Source organism: Engystomops pustulosus, chromosome 3, assembly GCF_040894005.1.
Source record: "Engystomops pustulosus chromosome 3, aEngPut4.maternal, whole genome shotgun sequence".
Lineage (NCBI taxonomy): Eukaryota > Metazoa > Chordata > Amphibia > Anura > Leptodactylidae > Engystomops > Engystomops pustulosus.
This window is the reverse complement of record NC_092413.1, coordinates 184,713,752-184,730,460: the sequence shown is the minus strand read 5'-3', so window position 1 is coordinate 184,730,460 and position 16,709 is coordinate 184,713,752. Positions and strand designations below refer to the sequence as shown.

The window sequence follows — 16,709 nt, the reverse complement described above, 5'->3', positions numbered from 1 at the left end:
GGGTTGGCGCAGGGCATTCTTCGCATTACCCATAGCCTGTGCAACTCTACGCCAGGTCAGACCTGTTGTATAAGTTCTCTACCAGCACAGGGTTTAACAGGAGGTTGGGGCCTCCTGATAAACCCATCTGGTGCCTGGGGGCCACATAGTACAAAATCTCTCCATGGGCTGCAATCGGTATTGGGGCTCTGCCCAGTTCTCTTGAATTAAATGGGTTGAATGAGTTAAATGAGTACCATACACAACCTGTATATAGGTTTGTTCCTTCAAAAAAATAAATGATCCTTTCTTATTAATCGATGACAAGCAATTTTAATGTACACTTTACTTAATGTTCACAGACATCCAGATGCATAGTAGAGTAATCCATAAATGCTTGTACCCTCTCCTGATTTCCCTATCATTTACATCTAGTAAAATGTCATGTTTCGATGGTATATTCACAAGTGATCAGTTATTACTTCATATTTGTCAGATTAAAGAAATAGAGAAAATTTAAAACACTTCATTGATCAGCTAAACTTCAAAGTTCCCCGAAAATACTCTAGACTACGAAGTGTTTCGGTACTTTTGGATTCCCCTTTGGCAAGATGGTGCTCAAAAATTATCCCCTTGCTGAGCCACCGGTGATCAGTTTTATCACTGGACGAACTTGGCAGACAGTGTTCAATTTTTCCTGCACCTCATCCAAATTACACAGCAATTATGTAAATCAGAGGGTTGTCCTATTGGAAAGGTCCTCCAGGGAGATAAACTCTTCCCAAACTTTCCCCACTACCACTAAGATATAATGACCCCCCTCTATTACTCATAATTTTCAGACCGGTTATATAATTTTTTTTTTTTTTACAAAACAGACTTTAAAAGAAATAGTTCAAGCATCAATAGTGGGACCTTGTATGCAATATTTTGACTTATACTCTTGGTTCCAGGTTCCTTTTGGATTTGGAGCAGAGATTTGAAGAGAACTTGGTGATTTCCGATGTCTGTGACATTGTGTTCAAGCATGCAGAAAATCCCTTTACTGTCTACGTCACCTACGTCTGCAACCAGACCTATCAGGAGAGAGCGTACAGGAGGCTGCTGTGAGTTCAGCAATGGCAGAAATGTAAATGTAACCAAGAACCCTCTGCTCTCCCCTCCATTCTGCTATTCTACATTGTGTTTCTTTCTATGGGGGTTATTTATCATTAGGCAAGCTCATTGCGATAGTTCTATGACTGCCAATGGAGTTCCGCTGCCTGTCAGTTTTATGAAAGTGGCGTTGGCCCTTTAAAAAATCTGCCAGCAGTGTCAACGATTTTCTTTTTAAATAATCGCAAGATGAGCTAAACAATCTCAGCAGCACATACACCAGTAGGGGAGGGGAGTGTTGCAATGTTTTTGTGATTATTACAAAAACTCACAAGTCATAAATCTGGCTTTACACAGCAGCAGTTCTATGATTAAACCTCCATCTGTGAGTGGCAGGAAAATACATTAACAAATCGTAAGAAACCCCATTGCCATTTTTTGACCTCAAAAAGTCCAGACAATTGTATGATAAATGTCCCCTATTGAGTTTATGTTGGAAAGTTATTCCCAAGTTTTGGGAAAAGTTTTTAAAAAATTGGATAGATAAAAAAAAATGGCAAAGAAAATAAAAAGTTTGAAAAACTTGTTGAAAAAAAGATTTTGATCACAAATCTATGTCGACACATATGGGTGTGAACAGTAGGTTGCTGACCACTAGGATCCAAAGTCCGGCTGAATGGGCCCAGTAGCAGATCTCTACACAGCCCGGGACTGAATTTGCACTGAGATGTCTTCATTCTTAGGGCTTATTTATATCCGTGTGCGGTCACTACGTTTAACAGACAGTACATGGCTATACTTAATGCAATACTTTTTAATGGACTAATTAGCACAACTGATTTTGCACCAGTATTATTGTAACGTAAAACAATAGCATGTCCTACTTTGATCTGTTATTCTTGGATCCGTCATGGACTATAGCTTATGAGGATCAGTGAAAAACAGATGTCATAAGGATGAATCTCATATATAAGAAATGGATGAAACCGTCCATTTATTAGGCCCCTTCCACACTAGCGTTTTTCACGCGTGCTTTTGACGCGCAGAACTTGCATTGCACTCTGTCCCATTGTTTCCAATGGGCCTTTCCTCATTTGCGTTGTTTTTCACGCGCGTGCTTGTGTTTGTTTTGACACGCGTCAAAATCGCAGCATGCTCTACTTTTGCGTTTCACGCGCGCAATGCGAGTGCAATGCGTTTTAAATGGATGGGTTGCTAGGTGACATGAATAATTCCCCTGCTCGAGATCGAGCATTTAATTAAAAAAACACAGTGAAGAACAGTGAAGAATAGAATAAAAACAGTGAACACAGGATCATTTAAGTGAAAAACACATTTTCCATACATCTGCAATGTCTTCTTCACACATATATATTGTTCTTCACATGCTATTTTGTTTGCACCATTCCGCACGTATCTCCCGACAAGTAAGCAAATGTGCCGAACATCTGTAATCTATTCTTCACTGTGTTCTTTACTGTGTTTTTCACTTAAATGATCCTGTGTTCACCGTGTTCACTGTTTTTATTCTATTCTTCACTGTTCTTCACATCTGCTAACTTGTCGGGAGATAATATACACGCGCAGAACAGTGAAGAATAGATTGTAGATGTTTGCATACATCTGCTAACTTATCAGAAGACATTCTTTTTCAATTAAATAAAACATTTTATTCTCGAACCATGGTCCCTTTGAAAAATGCTCGAGTCTCCCATTGACTTAAAAAACGTGCGTGAAAAACGCACCGAAAACAGAAAAAACCGCGAACAACACGCGCGTGAAAAACGCAAAAACGCTAATGACTCCAACGAAAAATGGAACAAAAACGCAGCCAAAAACGTCAGTTTTTCACGCATTGCACCCTGACGTAAAATGAAACGCTGGTGTGGAAGGAGCCTTTGTGTGAACATGGTCTTAGGCTCAGAGACTGCCGGTATATTTATCATTACAGGTCTCAAAAAAGGTTCCAAGCTTAAATATGCTTGATATGTAGTTATACACTTTTCTGCTGCTATTTAGCTGCATTGGTTTATATACAAGTTTATAACTTCATCTGTCATTTCTATTGTATTGTGATTTTGTGATGGAGGCTCCTGGTGGCAAAAAGGAATGTAAACAACTGAAAATAACCACAACACAAGACCTTATAGACGAAAAAATTAGTTTGTATATTGGGGTCTTCTGTCTATATTGTTCTGCTCTGATAATGAGAACATGGCCCCACTTGGCAGCCAGGAAAAGCTGCAACCTAGGAACCATGAAATAGTTCCCATGTGGGTTGGAAAGAAGCTTTTTCTAGAAATATATATCATTGAGTAGGATTTATAATTTGACATACAACGACAATTTTTGGTTCTTGTAGTCTGTGCTTTGTATAGGCTTCTTACATGGATCTGTAAGGGCAGTAGGAATTCACATGGCTTAAAATTCAGGTTATGTTTATGAGCCTATGATATATACACTTGATGATACTCAGGAAGCTATGGGATTACTTTGGTCTAACAACTTCAATGAAGATCCTTCTATCACTGAATAAATGGGTTATCATGAGTCTTGGATTTGGTCCAGAGTCTATAGTTAGTGATAGACATTTATACCATTTGAAAAATGTTATTTGCTGTGAAGTGATCATGTAATTACTTACATGAAAATATATGTAATAACTTCAGTTATATAAAGTAGCTTCAAAGGTTTGAAGAATTTTAAGCAGGTTACAGATATTATAGAAGATGACTCAAATATAGTATTAATTTTGGATGGATTACTCTGTATTAGGGTACTATAAATAGTATCAATGTTGATACAGTAGCTTCTTACCATCATACTGTAATGGTCAGAACAATGTCCTCTTACTATGCCCCATGTCATCTCCTTTTCCTTTGTGTTGGTAATTTACCCGTCCCTGTTTAAAGTGCAGAAATGGAGAGCCCATGTATTCACCATCAATAGATAATCATTGTGAACATGTAATAGTTTTGTTCTATTTTGTTGTGTATATTTTTGCCTTGTCGTTCTCCATTTTGCTTTATACCAATAAGTGAAAGTGAAAATAATCCAAAAACATGGCTGAAGAGCTAGCCGTAGTTTCCAATCAGGACTTTGCTTGTTTTTTGCAGAGTAGGATCAACCATTTATTTTTTAGATATTTGTCTCTATCAAAAATGTAAATTTTCATGTCCACACAATCAATATGTGTTAGAATTTAGTAATTTAAAGTTGATATTTTTCTATTTAACCCAAGCCAATATTTTTGGGGGTTCTCAAAGTCATTAACTCTACATAAACCTGGGTTTTGGCTACAGGCGGTGATAACCTTTAATGACTACACATATATAGCATTTTGTAAAATTTTAATGGACCTATTTAAAAAAAAAAAAGAGACAGAATCAAAATCACGCTAATTACCTCTTACCTACATTTATGCCTTTACTCTCTATAAACCAATAACTATTGCAGAGAGGAACATTTTTAGGTTTGTATTTATTGTTCCTAAATCTATGGATCGATCTGCAAGTGCTGTGCAGCGCTGCACAATCTAAAGGCGCTATATAAATAAAGGAATTATTATTATGTTGTAGATCATACATATTTTCCATTTAGTTTACATCATATTTTGTTAGGGTTGTCCTACTGCTAGCTAATCTAGTATATTAGTTACAAACTATAGAGCGTCTTCGATCACCAGAGACCTCGTCAGCGGATTATACATAAATAGTAGAGGGTTTTGTTATGTAAATTGTTGTCAAATTGTCATACATTATATTATGTGATTACGTTCCTTAACATTTCCAAGATCTCTGCTGTTACTGGCACCGCATTGATGCTACCCTGAGCCAGTATAAACAGATTCTTTTTGGGATCTAAACTCAGAACTTGCTTTACATATAGCAGATTGTTTTGCTTATGAGATTTCTTCATTTCTCAGAATGTTCTCCGTCACCTTCAAAAGACCAAAGGTTACAACAAATTGTATGAACCACCTGTCAGCAGTTTTATGCTTAGTAATCATCTGTAACCATGAAATACTGGGGAGAAGTAGTGGATTATAATGTGTCTTTTTGTGCAACCACTTACTGCCCAAGTCTCTGTGGTCCATGCCCACCAAAGTATCATCATGTTATAATCATCCGTATACCACTGCAATGTATATTGTATGTTGCATATAGTTTGTCTAGAGTCTGTGGATAGTTTATTTCTGTAATTTCTGTTATTGTCTATAATTTTATATATATTTTAAATTTTTTCGTTAGTCTGACTTGAGATGTTATTGTACACCATTTTCGGATTAGCATATATATTGGATTTGACAACATCACTGCCCAAGTCCCCAATGCTCTGTGTACAGCCCAGGGCCAAAGACACATTTTATCAGGGACTTCTGGGATGATAATTCTGAAGACATTGCTGGCTTCTACTACGCTTCAATATTCTGGAGTAAAAGAAGGCTAAGCAAGATTAGAACCCAGATTTCAGGTCACTATATTTTCAAGATGTGCCTAGCAGATATTTTTCTATTTATTTTTATATAGCGTTGGAAAACATTTTTTTAAAGTTTTTTTTGTGTGTCAGCTTTCCTAATATGCCACATGGTGTTCTGTGACTATTTAAAGCTCGAAACACAATTTGACAGTAACAAAAGTCAGTCTGATGTCTCCTTACATAATGTTTGTCTGTTTTATCTCTTTGTGTATATCAGTCAGGAAAGACCAGAATTTCGGGAAGCAGTGGCACATTTGGAAACAAATCCGATTTGTCGAGGTCTCCCGTTCTCCTCATTTCTCATCTTGCCATTTCAGAGGATCACACGGCTCAAACTTCTGGTGCAGGTATTGTACAGGCAAAGTTTTTGTCTCAGAATTCCATCAAAATGTCAAAAATTGATATAATCAATGTCCCAAATGCAAAATCAATACGGTAACTTGTTCCAAATTTTAGTTTCCTCATGTAAGAGAAATTCATGTTTTGGGCCCCCTAAGGCTCCTGCCTTATGGTCAAGGATAAGAAGATATGAAGTGCAATTATGCAATGCAATGTCCATGTACTTGCCATTACCATGTGCATTAACCCTTTCTGGTATAAATATCATTTCCCAGAGCCTTGGTGGCTTTTCTAGTATCCAGTAATATGGCCGCCTTGTAATGCCATACAGAGGCCATCAGATTTCATGTGTGAGGAGTAACTCTTCTAGCTAAGCATACCTCGGGGTATATGGCCCAATGGTGTGTTCCAAAGATTTAGTTTTTATTTTATTGTGGTTTATTAAAAAATAAAATTCAAGTACCATTTATACTCGAGTATAAGCTGATGCTCCTTATTTTACCACAAAAAAACAGGGAAAACCTATTGACTCGAGTATAAGCCTAGAATGGGAAATATATTAGTCACAGCCTCTGGCCAGTATATAGCTATTCAGCTTCCTGCTCCCCATCATATAGCCAGCCAGGCCCTTGCTCCCCCAGTATAGAGCCAGCCATCCTCCTAGCTCCAGTTTATAGCCAGACAGACCCCCAGTATATTGCTCGCAAACCACCTGCCCCCGGTGGCAGCCCCAATATGTAGCCAGCCTTCAGTATACAGTCAGCCAGCCCTTAGTATATAGCCAACCCCAAGTATATAGCAAGCCCTCAGTATAGAGTCAGCCAGCCCCCACAAAATAACCAGCCAACCCCAAGTAAATAGCAAGCTCTCAGTATATTGCCAGCCAGCCAGCCCCCAGTATAAAGCCAGAACCAGTATGCCCAGGACAATTTAAAAAAGTCAAAAAGTCAATACTTGCCTCAATACGTCCTCTTTTTATGTCCAGCAGCGGCAGGCCCGTGTGACGTTGTGGCACACAGGTAATGATGGCAGCTGCTGCTGCCATCATATTGTGTGTGCCGGGAGCCGTGCACACACTCTCATGTCAGTGATGGTTGACGTCAGAGCCTGTGTGCCACAATGTCGCACTTGCCGCTGCCAGACGTCAGAAAAGGACCTGCGGGGAGCATTGGAAAGGTGAGTATTTTTTTTTTTTTTTAATTTACTAGAGTAAAAGAAAAAAACTCGACTTATAACTGAGTATATATGGTTATCTTTCATGAACACAAATAACAGTAAAGAACAAAACATCAAAGGGTTACAAGTGTCCTCTACTTTTTTACACTATAGGTTCATAAAGTATTCACCATATTAAGATTTATTGTGGTTTTTATACAATTCATATTAATGTAGAGTAGATGACTCAAGCCACAACCTCTATAGAAACTGTTACTCTGCCCAGTCCTAGCTGTCTGGTTCTGTTCTAAATTTATGAGCAAAGCTATGACAATTTGAGGCATAAAAGGTTTATTGTACAATGAGTCAGTTCTCCTGAGAATTTTTTTGCTCCCAATGTTGCTGACCTTTCCATTAAATCACTAGTCACACCGCTTTATCCTATGTGTAATATTCTAAATCCTTTGTGTGCTCCTTAATACTGTGAATTATATAAGATATATGTTAAGGAAACAAAAGAAGAGAACCTAAAACTTTATGGATGAGGACACAAAATGAGACAATTGGACTACTGGAACTACTGTTTAAGGTCAAACACATGATGCCTCTGAGATAAGAGCAGAGAAGAGAGCGTGAGAGGAGTGAGCACCTCCGTGCTGTAGGAGAACAGAAAAGTCACATGTTTTTGGGCCACAATAAAAGCATCAATTGGCAATTTACTCAATTGATGTGCTTGGATTTCCTCTGGATATTACTTTGGGTGGGGAGAGTCCCTGTTACTCTTAGGAGTGCAACTTGGTATAATATATTGAGTGCTCTGAGCAGTGTTCCAATACAAATATTTTACTTTTTATCATCCTTATGCGCCATTTATCATTAGTTTTTCACGTGAATTGAAGGAGCTTAGAGGATGACTTGTGTCTTAATGACTGCGAAGGGTAAAGCCTCAAATAAGCCAATCAGAATGGTTGTAGTATGTGAGGTCATATAATCAACCAATCAGAATCTAAGAGTTCTAATGGTAAATGTCCTTTAAGGCATCAACACCTCAAGTAGTTGTTTGCTATTTCCTTTTCATTTTTAAAAGTAGAGGTGAGAAGTAGCAGATATTACACAGGAATAGGTCTCTACTACTACTGCCGACTGACGCTGAATAATCCTCCCAGTGTAACACGTGATGTGGTCACCTTATTGCCGCATAGTCATTTACAAACCACTGCAGGTCCCTCCCATGTCTGATTACATCCCCAAAATCGGATTCAAAGCACGTCGCGCTCTCTCTCAGACACCTCTTTTTAGAATCGCCAAATTGAGCAGATTGATGCTGAATAAATGGAGCGTTGTTCCTTGTAAACAGACTTGAGAACAAGTTCTGTGCAATATGCTGGTCTGGGCGAAGCGTAAACACGTAGAGCTGAGGAATGCTGGTGTCAGGAATGATGAGTACTGTATATAGAAAGACATCAGCCCTCCGAGTGCGGGAGACTGGGAGGTAGAAATATAAGGGAAGTTATTTATTGGTGTTGCTTTAATTTAGACTTTATTTAATTTTATTAGATGTCGCACCAAATGTAAAAGCTCCATATATCCTGGACACTGCCCCTTGGCTTCAGTCATATGTGTCAACTCTCCTGGAATGACATGGAGATTTTCAGGAAAATCGGACAATCAGATGTCCAGCAAAATTTCATAGATACTGGGATAGTCACTTCTCCCGATACTAACACTCCTATCCCTGCATGTTATCCTGGTGATAGAATGTTATCTGTGGTAGTATAGAAATAAGGGGGGACTATTTATATGTCTGGTATGGGGTCTGCATGTAGGGTTAGTTTTGTCTAGGGGCCGTTTTGAGAGTTAACTTTTTCAGGGGTCTGATCTAATCTTTTAGTTGAGTGACGGTGGAAGGCCTTTTGTTACAGGTATTCCCCGGGTTATGTACAAGATAGGGTCTGTAGGTTTGTTCTTAAGTTGAATTTGTATGTAAGTCGGAACTGTATACTTTATAATTGTAACCCCAGCCAAATTTTTTTTGGTCTCTGTGACAATTGGATTTGAAAAATGTTGGATTGTGAAAAGAACCAGGATTAAAAATAAAGTTTAGTTGCAGACACCTGTGATATCTGTTACAGCTGATCATTGTAGCCCAAGGCTAAAGTACAGTAAATTACCAACATCCAGAAGTCAGTTTGTAACTAGGGGTCGGGTGTTCTTAAGTAGGGGACCGTCTGTATTTTGTTTTGTATGTATTTGTTTATGGAGTCTGATCTGGACGGATAATTAGTTTAGGGGTCTGTATTCATTTAGAAGAATACCTTAAAGATGATTTTTGATATTAAGAGTTTTGTGAACATTTTTCTAATATACAGTACTTCATTAAGAAATTCTCCTTAGTTTAGACTGCAATGTGCTTCATAGATTTGTCATAGCAAAGTAGATTGTAACTGTCTACAGGAGTAAATACAGGTCTCTCTCCTCTTCCGTTTGGTACACAGCTGTGAGTGTTAACCCTTTCACTGGCTGTAATATGCTATGAGCACTATATTCAAACATGAAGCTCAAAGTGAAGGGGTTCATCCTCACTGCACAGAGCTGTTTAACCAAACACAGGGAGATTAGATGTGAGCTCATGCAGCCTCCATAGACACACACTGTAAGTGCTGCAATATGCATCTCTATGGGAGGGAGCCTCATTTTGATTTACAAACTAAGCAAAATTTGTTCACAAAGTATATTAGAAAAATGTCACCACATCTCCCGACACACTATTTAAAAGATTATCTCAACTGATGGCTGGAAATCTACCGTCAAATTCAAGCTTGATAAACAAGGGACACTTACTCATAGATCCAGGCACTGTGACACTGGTAATCTTCTTATATTTCTTATCCAATGAAGGGAGGGGGAAGTGCAGAGGGAGCTGGTGGAAGGGTGAGACCGTGTAACAGCCTGTAAAGCTGCTGCACGGAGGGGCTCTGGTAATGTAGAGCCCTTCTGCTTTATTAGCATAATTTCAAAAGTTGATTTTTAAAAGGAAAGAGGCCATGGATAACAAATATAAGATGATTACTATGCTTGGACCTATGAGTAAGTGTCCTTGGTTTTTTATGATGGATTTTTAAGTAAAGATTAGATTTATTTGGATATATCTCCATCAGTTATGGAACAAGAGAAGAAACAGACATGCTAAGGCTTTGCGCCTCTTTGCAACGCACTTTTTTCAGACTGTGGTGGTTATTTAATGTTAAAACGGCTTGCACAGGTATTTAAGTAGCGGATGCATTGCGATTGTGCCGCATGCCATCCTTTTTTTTGGTGCAGCTGTGCTGGCTTCCGTGAGACAAGATTTAGGGGGCGTGCCGTTGGACGGTCCAACTGATTCGGACTGAGCCTGGGATTTAACTTTCAAATTGTGTCGCAAGCCCAGGCGCTTAGATGCACCACTAAAAAGATGGCGGACCTGAGCGGGGAAGCAACACATTCATGATATCGGGCGCACAATCTTTCTGTGTACTCCGATGACCGGGTAAGTAAATGTGCCCCACTGTATTCATTAATTAGAAATTTTCTGCATTGAAGTGGATGGCCATCGGCATCACCATTTCTTTTTTTAATAACCAGATCTAAAATGAGCCTATGTACCTAAAATCTTCTTTAAAATATCTGTAACCATGACAACAACCATCGCCTGCTTATAGTTTCCATGACTACAGATGTTACTAAGGAAGATTGATTATTCACTGCAATTTTGATGGTTACATTCCGGGATATTTATGAAAATTACAGCATTTGAGTGGCCGATCCATTCTAGTCATTCAATGTCTGTTTTCATTTCTAATGTGTATAGAAAAACCATCTGCTATGGGCAACAGCGTTATTTGTTTTTTTTAATAAATATCAGTAACTACTGTTTTTATTTGTAGACATGTTCCAGTCTGAATTTGACGCATGTCCTGTACTATGCTAAACCTGACTCTAGCTGTCTAAAGTATGAAGCCTGTCTTATAACAAGGCTGACCTGCGAAATATTTTTGTGAATTACACTCCATAACTATGCAAAATATGGCAGATTTTATCTGTCTTATAAGCTCAGTTGTAAATCATTGATGCATTACCAGCATTCCTAATGATCCATGTGTGATTACCAGAAACTCAGGGACGTAATTACAGGGGAAGCTGCCATAGCAGTTGCTATGGGGCCCGCAGTGTCAGGTGGCCCTGGCATCTGGGGTATTGGGTGTGTATATACTGTATGTGTGTGGTGTTTATATACTGTCTGTGTGCCTATGGTATTGTATGTATGTGTTTATTTGCTGTATGTGTGTATTTGTAATGTGTATATGCTGTATGTATGTATATTATGTTTGAGAGTATATGGTACTGTATGTACACTACAGACCAAAAGTTAGGACACACCTTCTCATTCAAAGAGTTTTCTGTATTTTCATGACTATAACAATTGTAGATTCACACTGAAGGCATCAAAACTATGAATTAACACATGTGAAATTATATACTTAACAAAAAAAAGTGTGAAACAACTGAAAATATGTCTTATATTCTAGGTTTTTCAAGGTAGCCACCTTTTGCTTTGATTACTGTTTTGTACACTCTTGGCATTCTCTTAATGAGCTTCAAGAGGTAGTTACTTGAAATGGTCTTCCAACAGTCTTGAAGGAGTTCCCAGAGATGCTTAGCACTTGTTGGTCCTTTTGCCTTGACTGTACGGTCCAGCTCACCCCAAACCATTTGGATTGGGTTCAGGTCTGGTGACTGTGGAGAACAGGTCATCTGGCATAGCACTCTATCGCTCTCCTTCTTGGTCAAATAGCCCTTTCACCGCCTGGAGGTCTGTTTGAGGTCATTGTCCTGTCGAAAAATAAATGCTGGTCCAACTAAACGCAAACCTGATGGAATATCAGCCGCTGCAAGATGCTGTGGTAATCATGCTGGTTCAGTATACCTTCAATTTTGAATAAATCCCTAACAGTGTCACCAGCAAAGCGCCATCACATCTCCTCATCCTCCATGCTTCACAGTGTGAACCAGGCATGTAGAGTGCATTCATTCACCTTTTCTGCGTCGCACAAAGACACGGTGGTTGGAACCTAAGATCTCAAATTTGGACTCATCAGTCCAAAGCACAGATTTCCACTGGTCTAATGTCCATTCTTGTTGTCTGTCCTAGCAGTGGTTTCCTAGCAGATATGTTACCATGAAGGCTGCTGCACACAGTCTCCTCTTACCAGAGATGTAGAGATGTGTCGGCTGCTAGACCTCTGTGCTGCAGTGACCTGGTCTCTAATCTGAGCGGCTGTTACCGGCAATTTCTGAGGCTGGTGACTCGGATGAACTTATCCTCCACAGCAGAGGTGACTCTTAGTCTTCCTTTCCTGCGGCGGTCATCATGTGAGCCAGTTTTTTTTGTAGCGCTTGATGGTTTTTGCAACTCCACTTGGGGACACTTTCAAAGTTTTCCCAATTCTTCGAACGGACTGACCTTAATTTCTTAAAGTAACTCATTTGTCTTTACTTTGCTGCTTTTTTTCTAGCCATAATACAAATTCTAACAGTCTGTGTATCCATCTGACTTCTGCACAACACAACTGATGGTCCCAACCCCATTTATAAGGCAAGAAATCCCACTTACTAAACCTGACAGGGCAACTGTGATCTGAAAACCTTTTTTGGTGACTACCTCTTGAAGCTCATCAAGAGAATGCCAAAGGTGTTCAAAGGAGTAATCAAAGCAAAAGGAACCTAGAACATAAGACATATTTTCAGTTGTTTCACACTTTTTTTGTTAAGTATATAATTCCACATGTGTTCATTCATAGTTTTGATGCCTTCAGTGTGAATGTACACTTTTTATAGTCATGAAAATACAGAAAACTCTTTGAATGAGAAGGTCTGTACTGTATATGTGTGTATATGCTGTATGTTTGTATACATGGTATTTATATACGGTGTGCGATTGTAACTCACAATTGTGGAGTATATAAATATGTATATTTTATTAAGGGAGGCCCCCATTCAGAAGGCTGCTATGAGGCCCTGCCTTTCCAAGTTATGCCCCTGCAGAAACTAAATAGTCCTGATACATCCAGTGACATTTAGGACATGAATTAAGACTATCAGTATTCATAGTGGTAGATTAAAATATGGATGGAAGGAGGGCCGATCCTAGCCTCTTTGCTGCCTGAGGTGAAAATGCAGTACAGTGCAGTAACAGCCCCGTCATTATACATAATACAGTCCAGCAGCACTGGATTTGTCTAGAAGCTCTGCCATGGGCCTGTAAATGTGGACTAGCAAACCAAAACCAAAGGGACCGATTTTGGTTGGTATTTTACAGTAGATATACGATGAGTTAAATTGTCAGTCCAACAACTGCTATGTAAAAAAAAAACCTTATTACTTACCTCCTGCACTCTGGCGATCATCAATCTGCACTCCTCCTTCTCCTCAGGCTTTCAGTGTAGCAGTGCATGCAGAGACATGGAGATCTGTAAGACATGCATACAATTGATTCTTTTTCCCTGCCATAGCCGTCCCCACTTCTGATGCCCTACTCATGGCACCACCATTAGGTGCCTGAGGCAAGATGTTCATCCTGCTTCATGGCAGATGTGGTTACTGGATGGAAGTAGTCAAAAGACATCAGGGGCCATTCATCAAATTTGTCGCAGGGGCTGTAATTTTGCAGCCCCACTGGGTTGTTAGATTTTTAACTGATGGCAGACTGACAGATTGGTGAGAATTCATGAAGCAACTATGGCCAGACTGTCATTTGTGCCAAAAAACTGATGTACACAAATGCCATTTCAGGACCTTGAAGGTCCTCCAAAGGTCCTACAATTGCAAATTGAAAGCAGCATAAGGAACTCCCTTCCCCAAGAATCTTGATTCTAGCACTATATCTAGGAAGTGAATTCCAGACTTGTAGGGGCTATAATATCCATACAGCCTAGGGCACACGTTAGTCTTACTCTGCTTTGCTCCTATAATAATAATCTTTATTTATATAGCGCCATCAAATTCCTTAGCTCTTTACTATTCCTGAAAATGTTTGCAGCTCGGCCTTTCTGTAGAAGTCTATATGAATGCGAAAATATGGAATTGTCTAGGAGGTCTACCATGGATCTTTAGGTGTCTTACAATAGACAAATGATGATTTACATTCTCAATCTTGAGTTATGACCAAATAATCAAGCAGGAGTCATCACTCCAGTAGACATATTTGCACTTTGAAGCTCTGCAGCGCGGTGCTTTACATTACTCCAGCTGCAGCTTGACATTGTGCTTGGTGCTGTTTGCATCTGCTTAACCATGGAAACGTATTCCATGAAGCTCCTGATTTACAGTTGATGTAATTTCCACTGCTAGTATGAAGCTCTGGTATACGTATATTTGTGGCTCTGTTATTACTCCTGATTGTGGGATCCTATAACATTTTACAAGTCCCAGAACTCTTTGTTATGATGCACACTACTGCAAAAATGTTATCAATAGAGATAGTATGGCTATGTGTTTTATTGTATGTAGTGGTTTCCAAATTTGTTTTTTAGTTAAAACTAATTAACATATGTTATTTTTTTTCTCATTTTATGTTATTCTATTTTACACACCTGATTAATAAAAAGTAGAAAAGTAGCCTCTCCTCATTAATAAAATGTCCAGTGGCTTCCTCTTTCATGAATGAAATCTCAAGCAGCCTGTCCTCACAGATGAAATGTCTAGGAGCATCCTCCCTTATTAATGAAATGTCTGGCAGCAGCCTCCATTCATTCATGAAATGTCTGGCAGCAGCCTCCACTCATTAATGAAATGTCCAACCGCCTCCAATCATTAATGAAATTTCCAGCAGCAGCCTCCTCTCTCATTAATAAAATGTCCACAGCAACCCCCTCATTATTGAAATGTTTAGCAGCAGCCTTCCTCATTAATGAAATGTCCAGCAGCCTTCACTCATTAATTATATGTCCACATCAATCCCCTCATTATTGAAATGTTCAGCAGTAGCCTCCATTCATTAATGGAATGTCCAGCAGTCTCCCCTTATTAATAAAATGTCCGCTGCAACCTCGCATTATTGAAATGTTCAGCAGCAGCCTCCACTCATTAATAGAATAATGGAATGTCCTACAAAGCCCCCTTTATAATGAAATGTCCACATCAGAGTCCCCTTAAAAATAATAAACTCTGTACTCATCTCCCCCTCTCTTCCTCTGGCTTCCTCTTCCGTGGCTTCCCGGCAGTGTGGGTAGAGACATATCCATGCGCTCTCCCTGTGCACACACTATGATGTCATCAGATGGAGACACCGTGCTTAATTGTGTGTGTGCGCACTGCCTGCACTATATACATACTGTATACTCGAGTAAAAGCCAAGTGGAGCTTTTGCAGCAAAACTATTATACTCAAAAACTTGGCTTATAGTAATAGTAAATAATTGCTCTTAGCTATAACAAAATAGGATAGGTTAACAAAACATATTTTATAAGTATATATCTCTTTCTGACTGTCTCTCACTCTCTTTCTCTCTCTCTCTCTCTGACTGTCTCTGTGTCTCTTTATTTGTGACTGTCTGTCTGTCTCCATCACTGACTGTCTCTGTATTTTGTCTCTGTCTCTGACTGTCTTTATCTTTGACTGTCACTTTGTCTAAGGGGAGATTTATCAGAAGTGTCCGAGAGCAGAAGTGTTCTAGTTGTCCATGGCAACCAATCAGAGCTCAAGTTTAATTTTCCCACAGCTTTATAAAATTACAGCTGATCTCTGATTGGTTTCCATGGGCAACTGGAACAGTTTTACCTCAGACATTGCTGATAAATCTCCCCCTATCTCTGTATCTCTATCCATATTAGCTATTAGCTCATATTAATGACCCGTCGCAAAATAGCAACCAATCACGGCTCAGCTTCTAGCCGCCAAAGCAGCAGCAGACAATGGCTCCTGTATATGGTGGGTAATAAGTGTATAAGTATGGAGTGAAAATTTTGGCTCAAAACCGAATCTATGACATTCCCTGAGCAAAATTTGGTTATTGTAAATGCGACATTGCAGATTCTGTTATCGGACACACACACATGCACTGAGATTTATATATTAGATATGTAATGATAATACCATGACTGCTGAAGTAATCTCTGCAGGACAGGAAGTGTCAGACTTTTACAAGCTTCAATAGTCAGATTGAAAACTTGAAGATTGTAGAAATAATTTTGACAATAAGTTATTTTCTGACGACACAGGAAAGACCATACAGCACTGGTCCCCAACATCCGATCCTGGAAATTGGATCTTGAGTGAATACATTTTTGTATAAACAATATACTCTATGTAATTCCCATGAAGCCAATTTAATCCTAGCAGAACAGGTTTCTGAATGAGATAAACTTTGGGTTGTAGAGACTTGATGAGGAATCGTCTATTAGACTTGCAATGAGTGTCCTGGGACTGGGAAGCTATGAAGCATCCAGCATAACATGATGATGACTTGTAGTGCTCAGAAGCATCATTACCAGGCTGCTGTTTAATCACTGTCTGCTTACTAATACATTCACAGCTTATTTGTTTCACACGGAAACAGATCTGACAGATTAAACATCTCAATTCTCTTGGAAAGGATGAACGGTGAATCTGCCTCCATATTATTCATA

General features: G+C 39.1%; 1 protein-coding gene across 4 annotated transcripts in view; it reads left to right on the top strand.

Annotated features, from left to right (window-relative positions):
* Positions 1 to 16,709, top strand: part of NGEF (neuronal guanine nucleotide exchange factor) — a 158,904-nt gene that overhangs the window by 114,619 nt on the left and 27,576 nt on the right. For all 4 annotated transcript variants that reach the window (XM_072143272.1, XM_072143275.1, XM_072143273.1 and 1 more), the window contains 2 exons: positions 933 to 1,085; positions 5,771 to 5,900. In XM_072143272.1, coding sequence (XP_071999373.1) covers positions 933 to 1,085; positions 5,771 to 5,900 — 283 coding nt within the window. The remainder of the gene's footprint in view (positions 1 to 932; positions 1,086 to 5,770; positions 5,901 to 16,709) is intronic.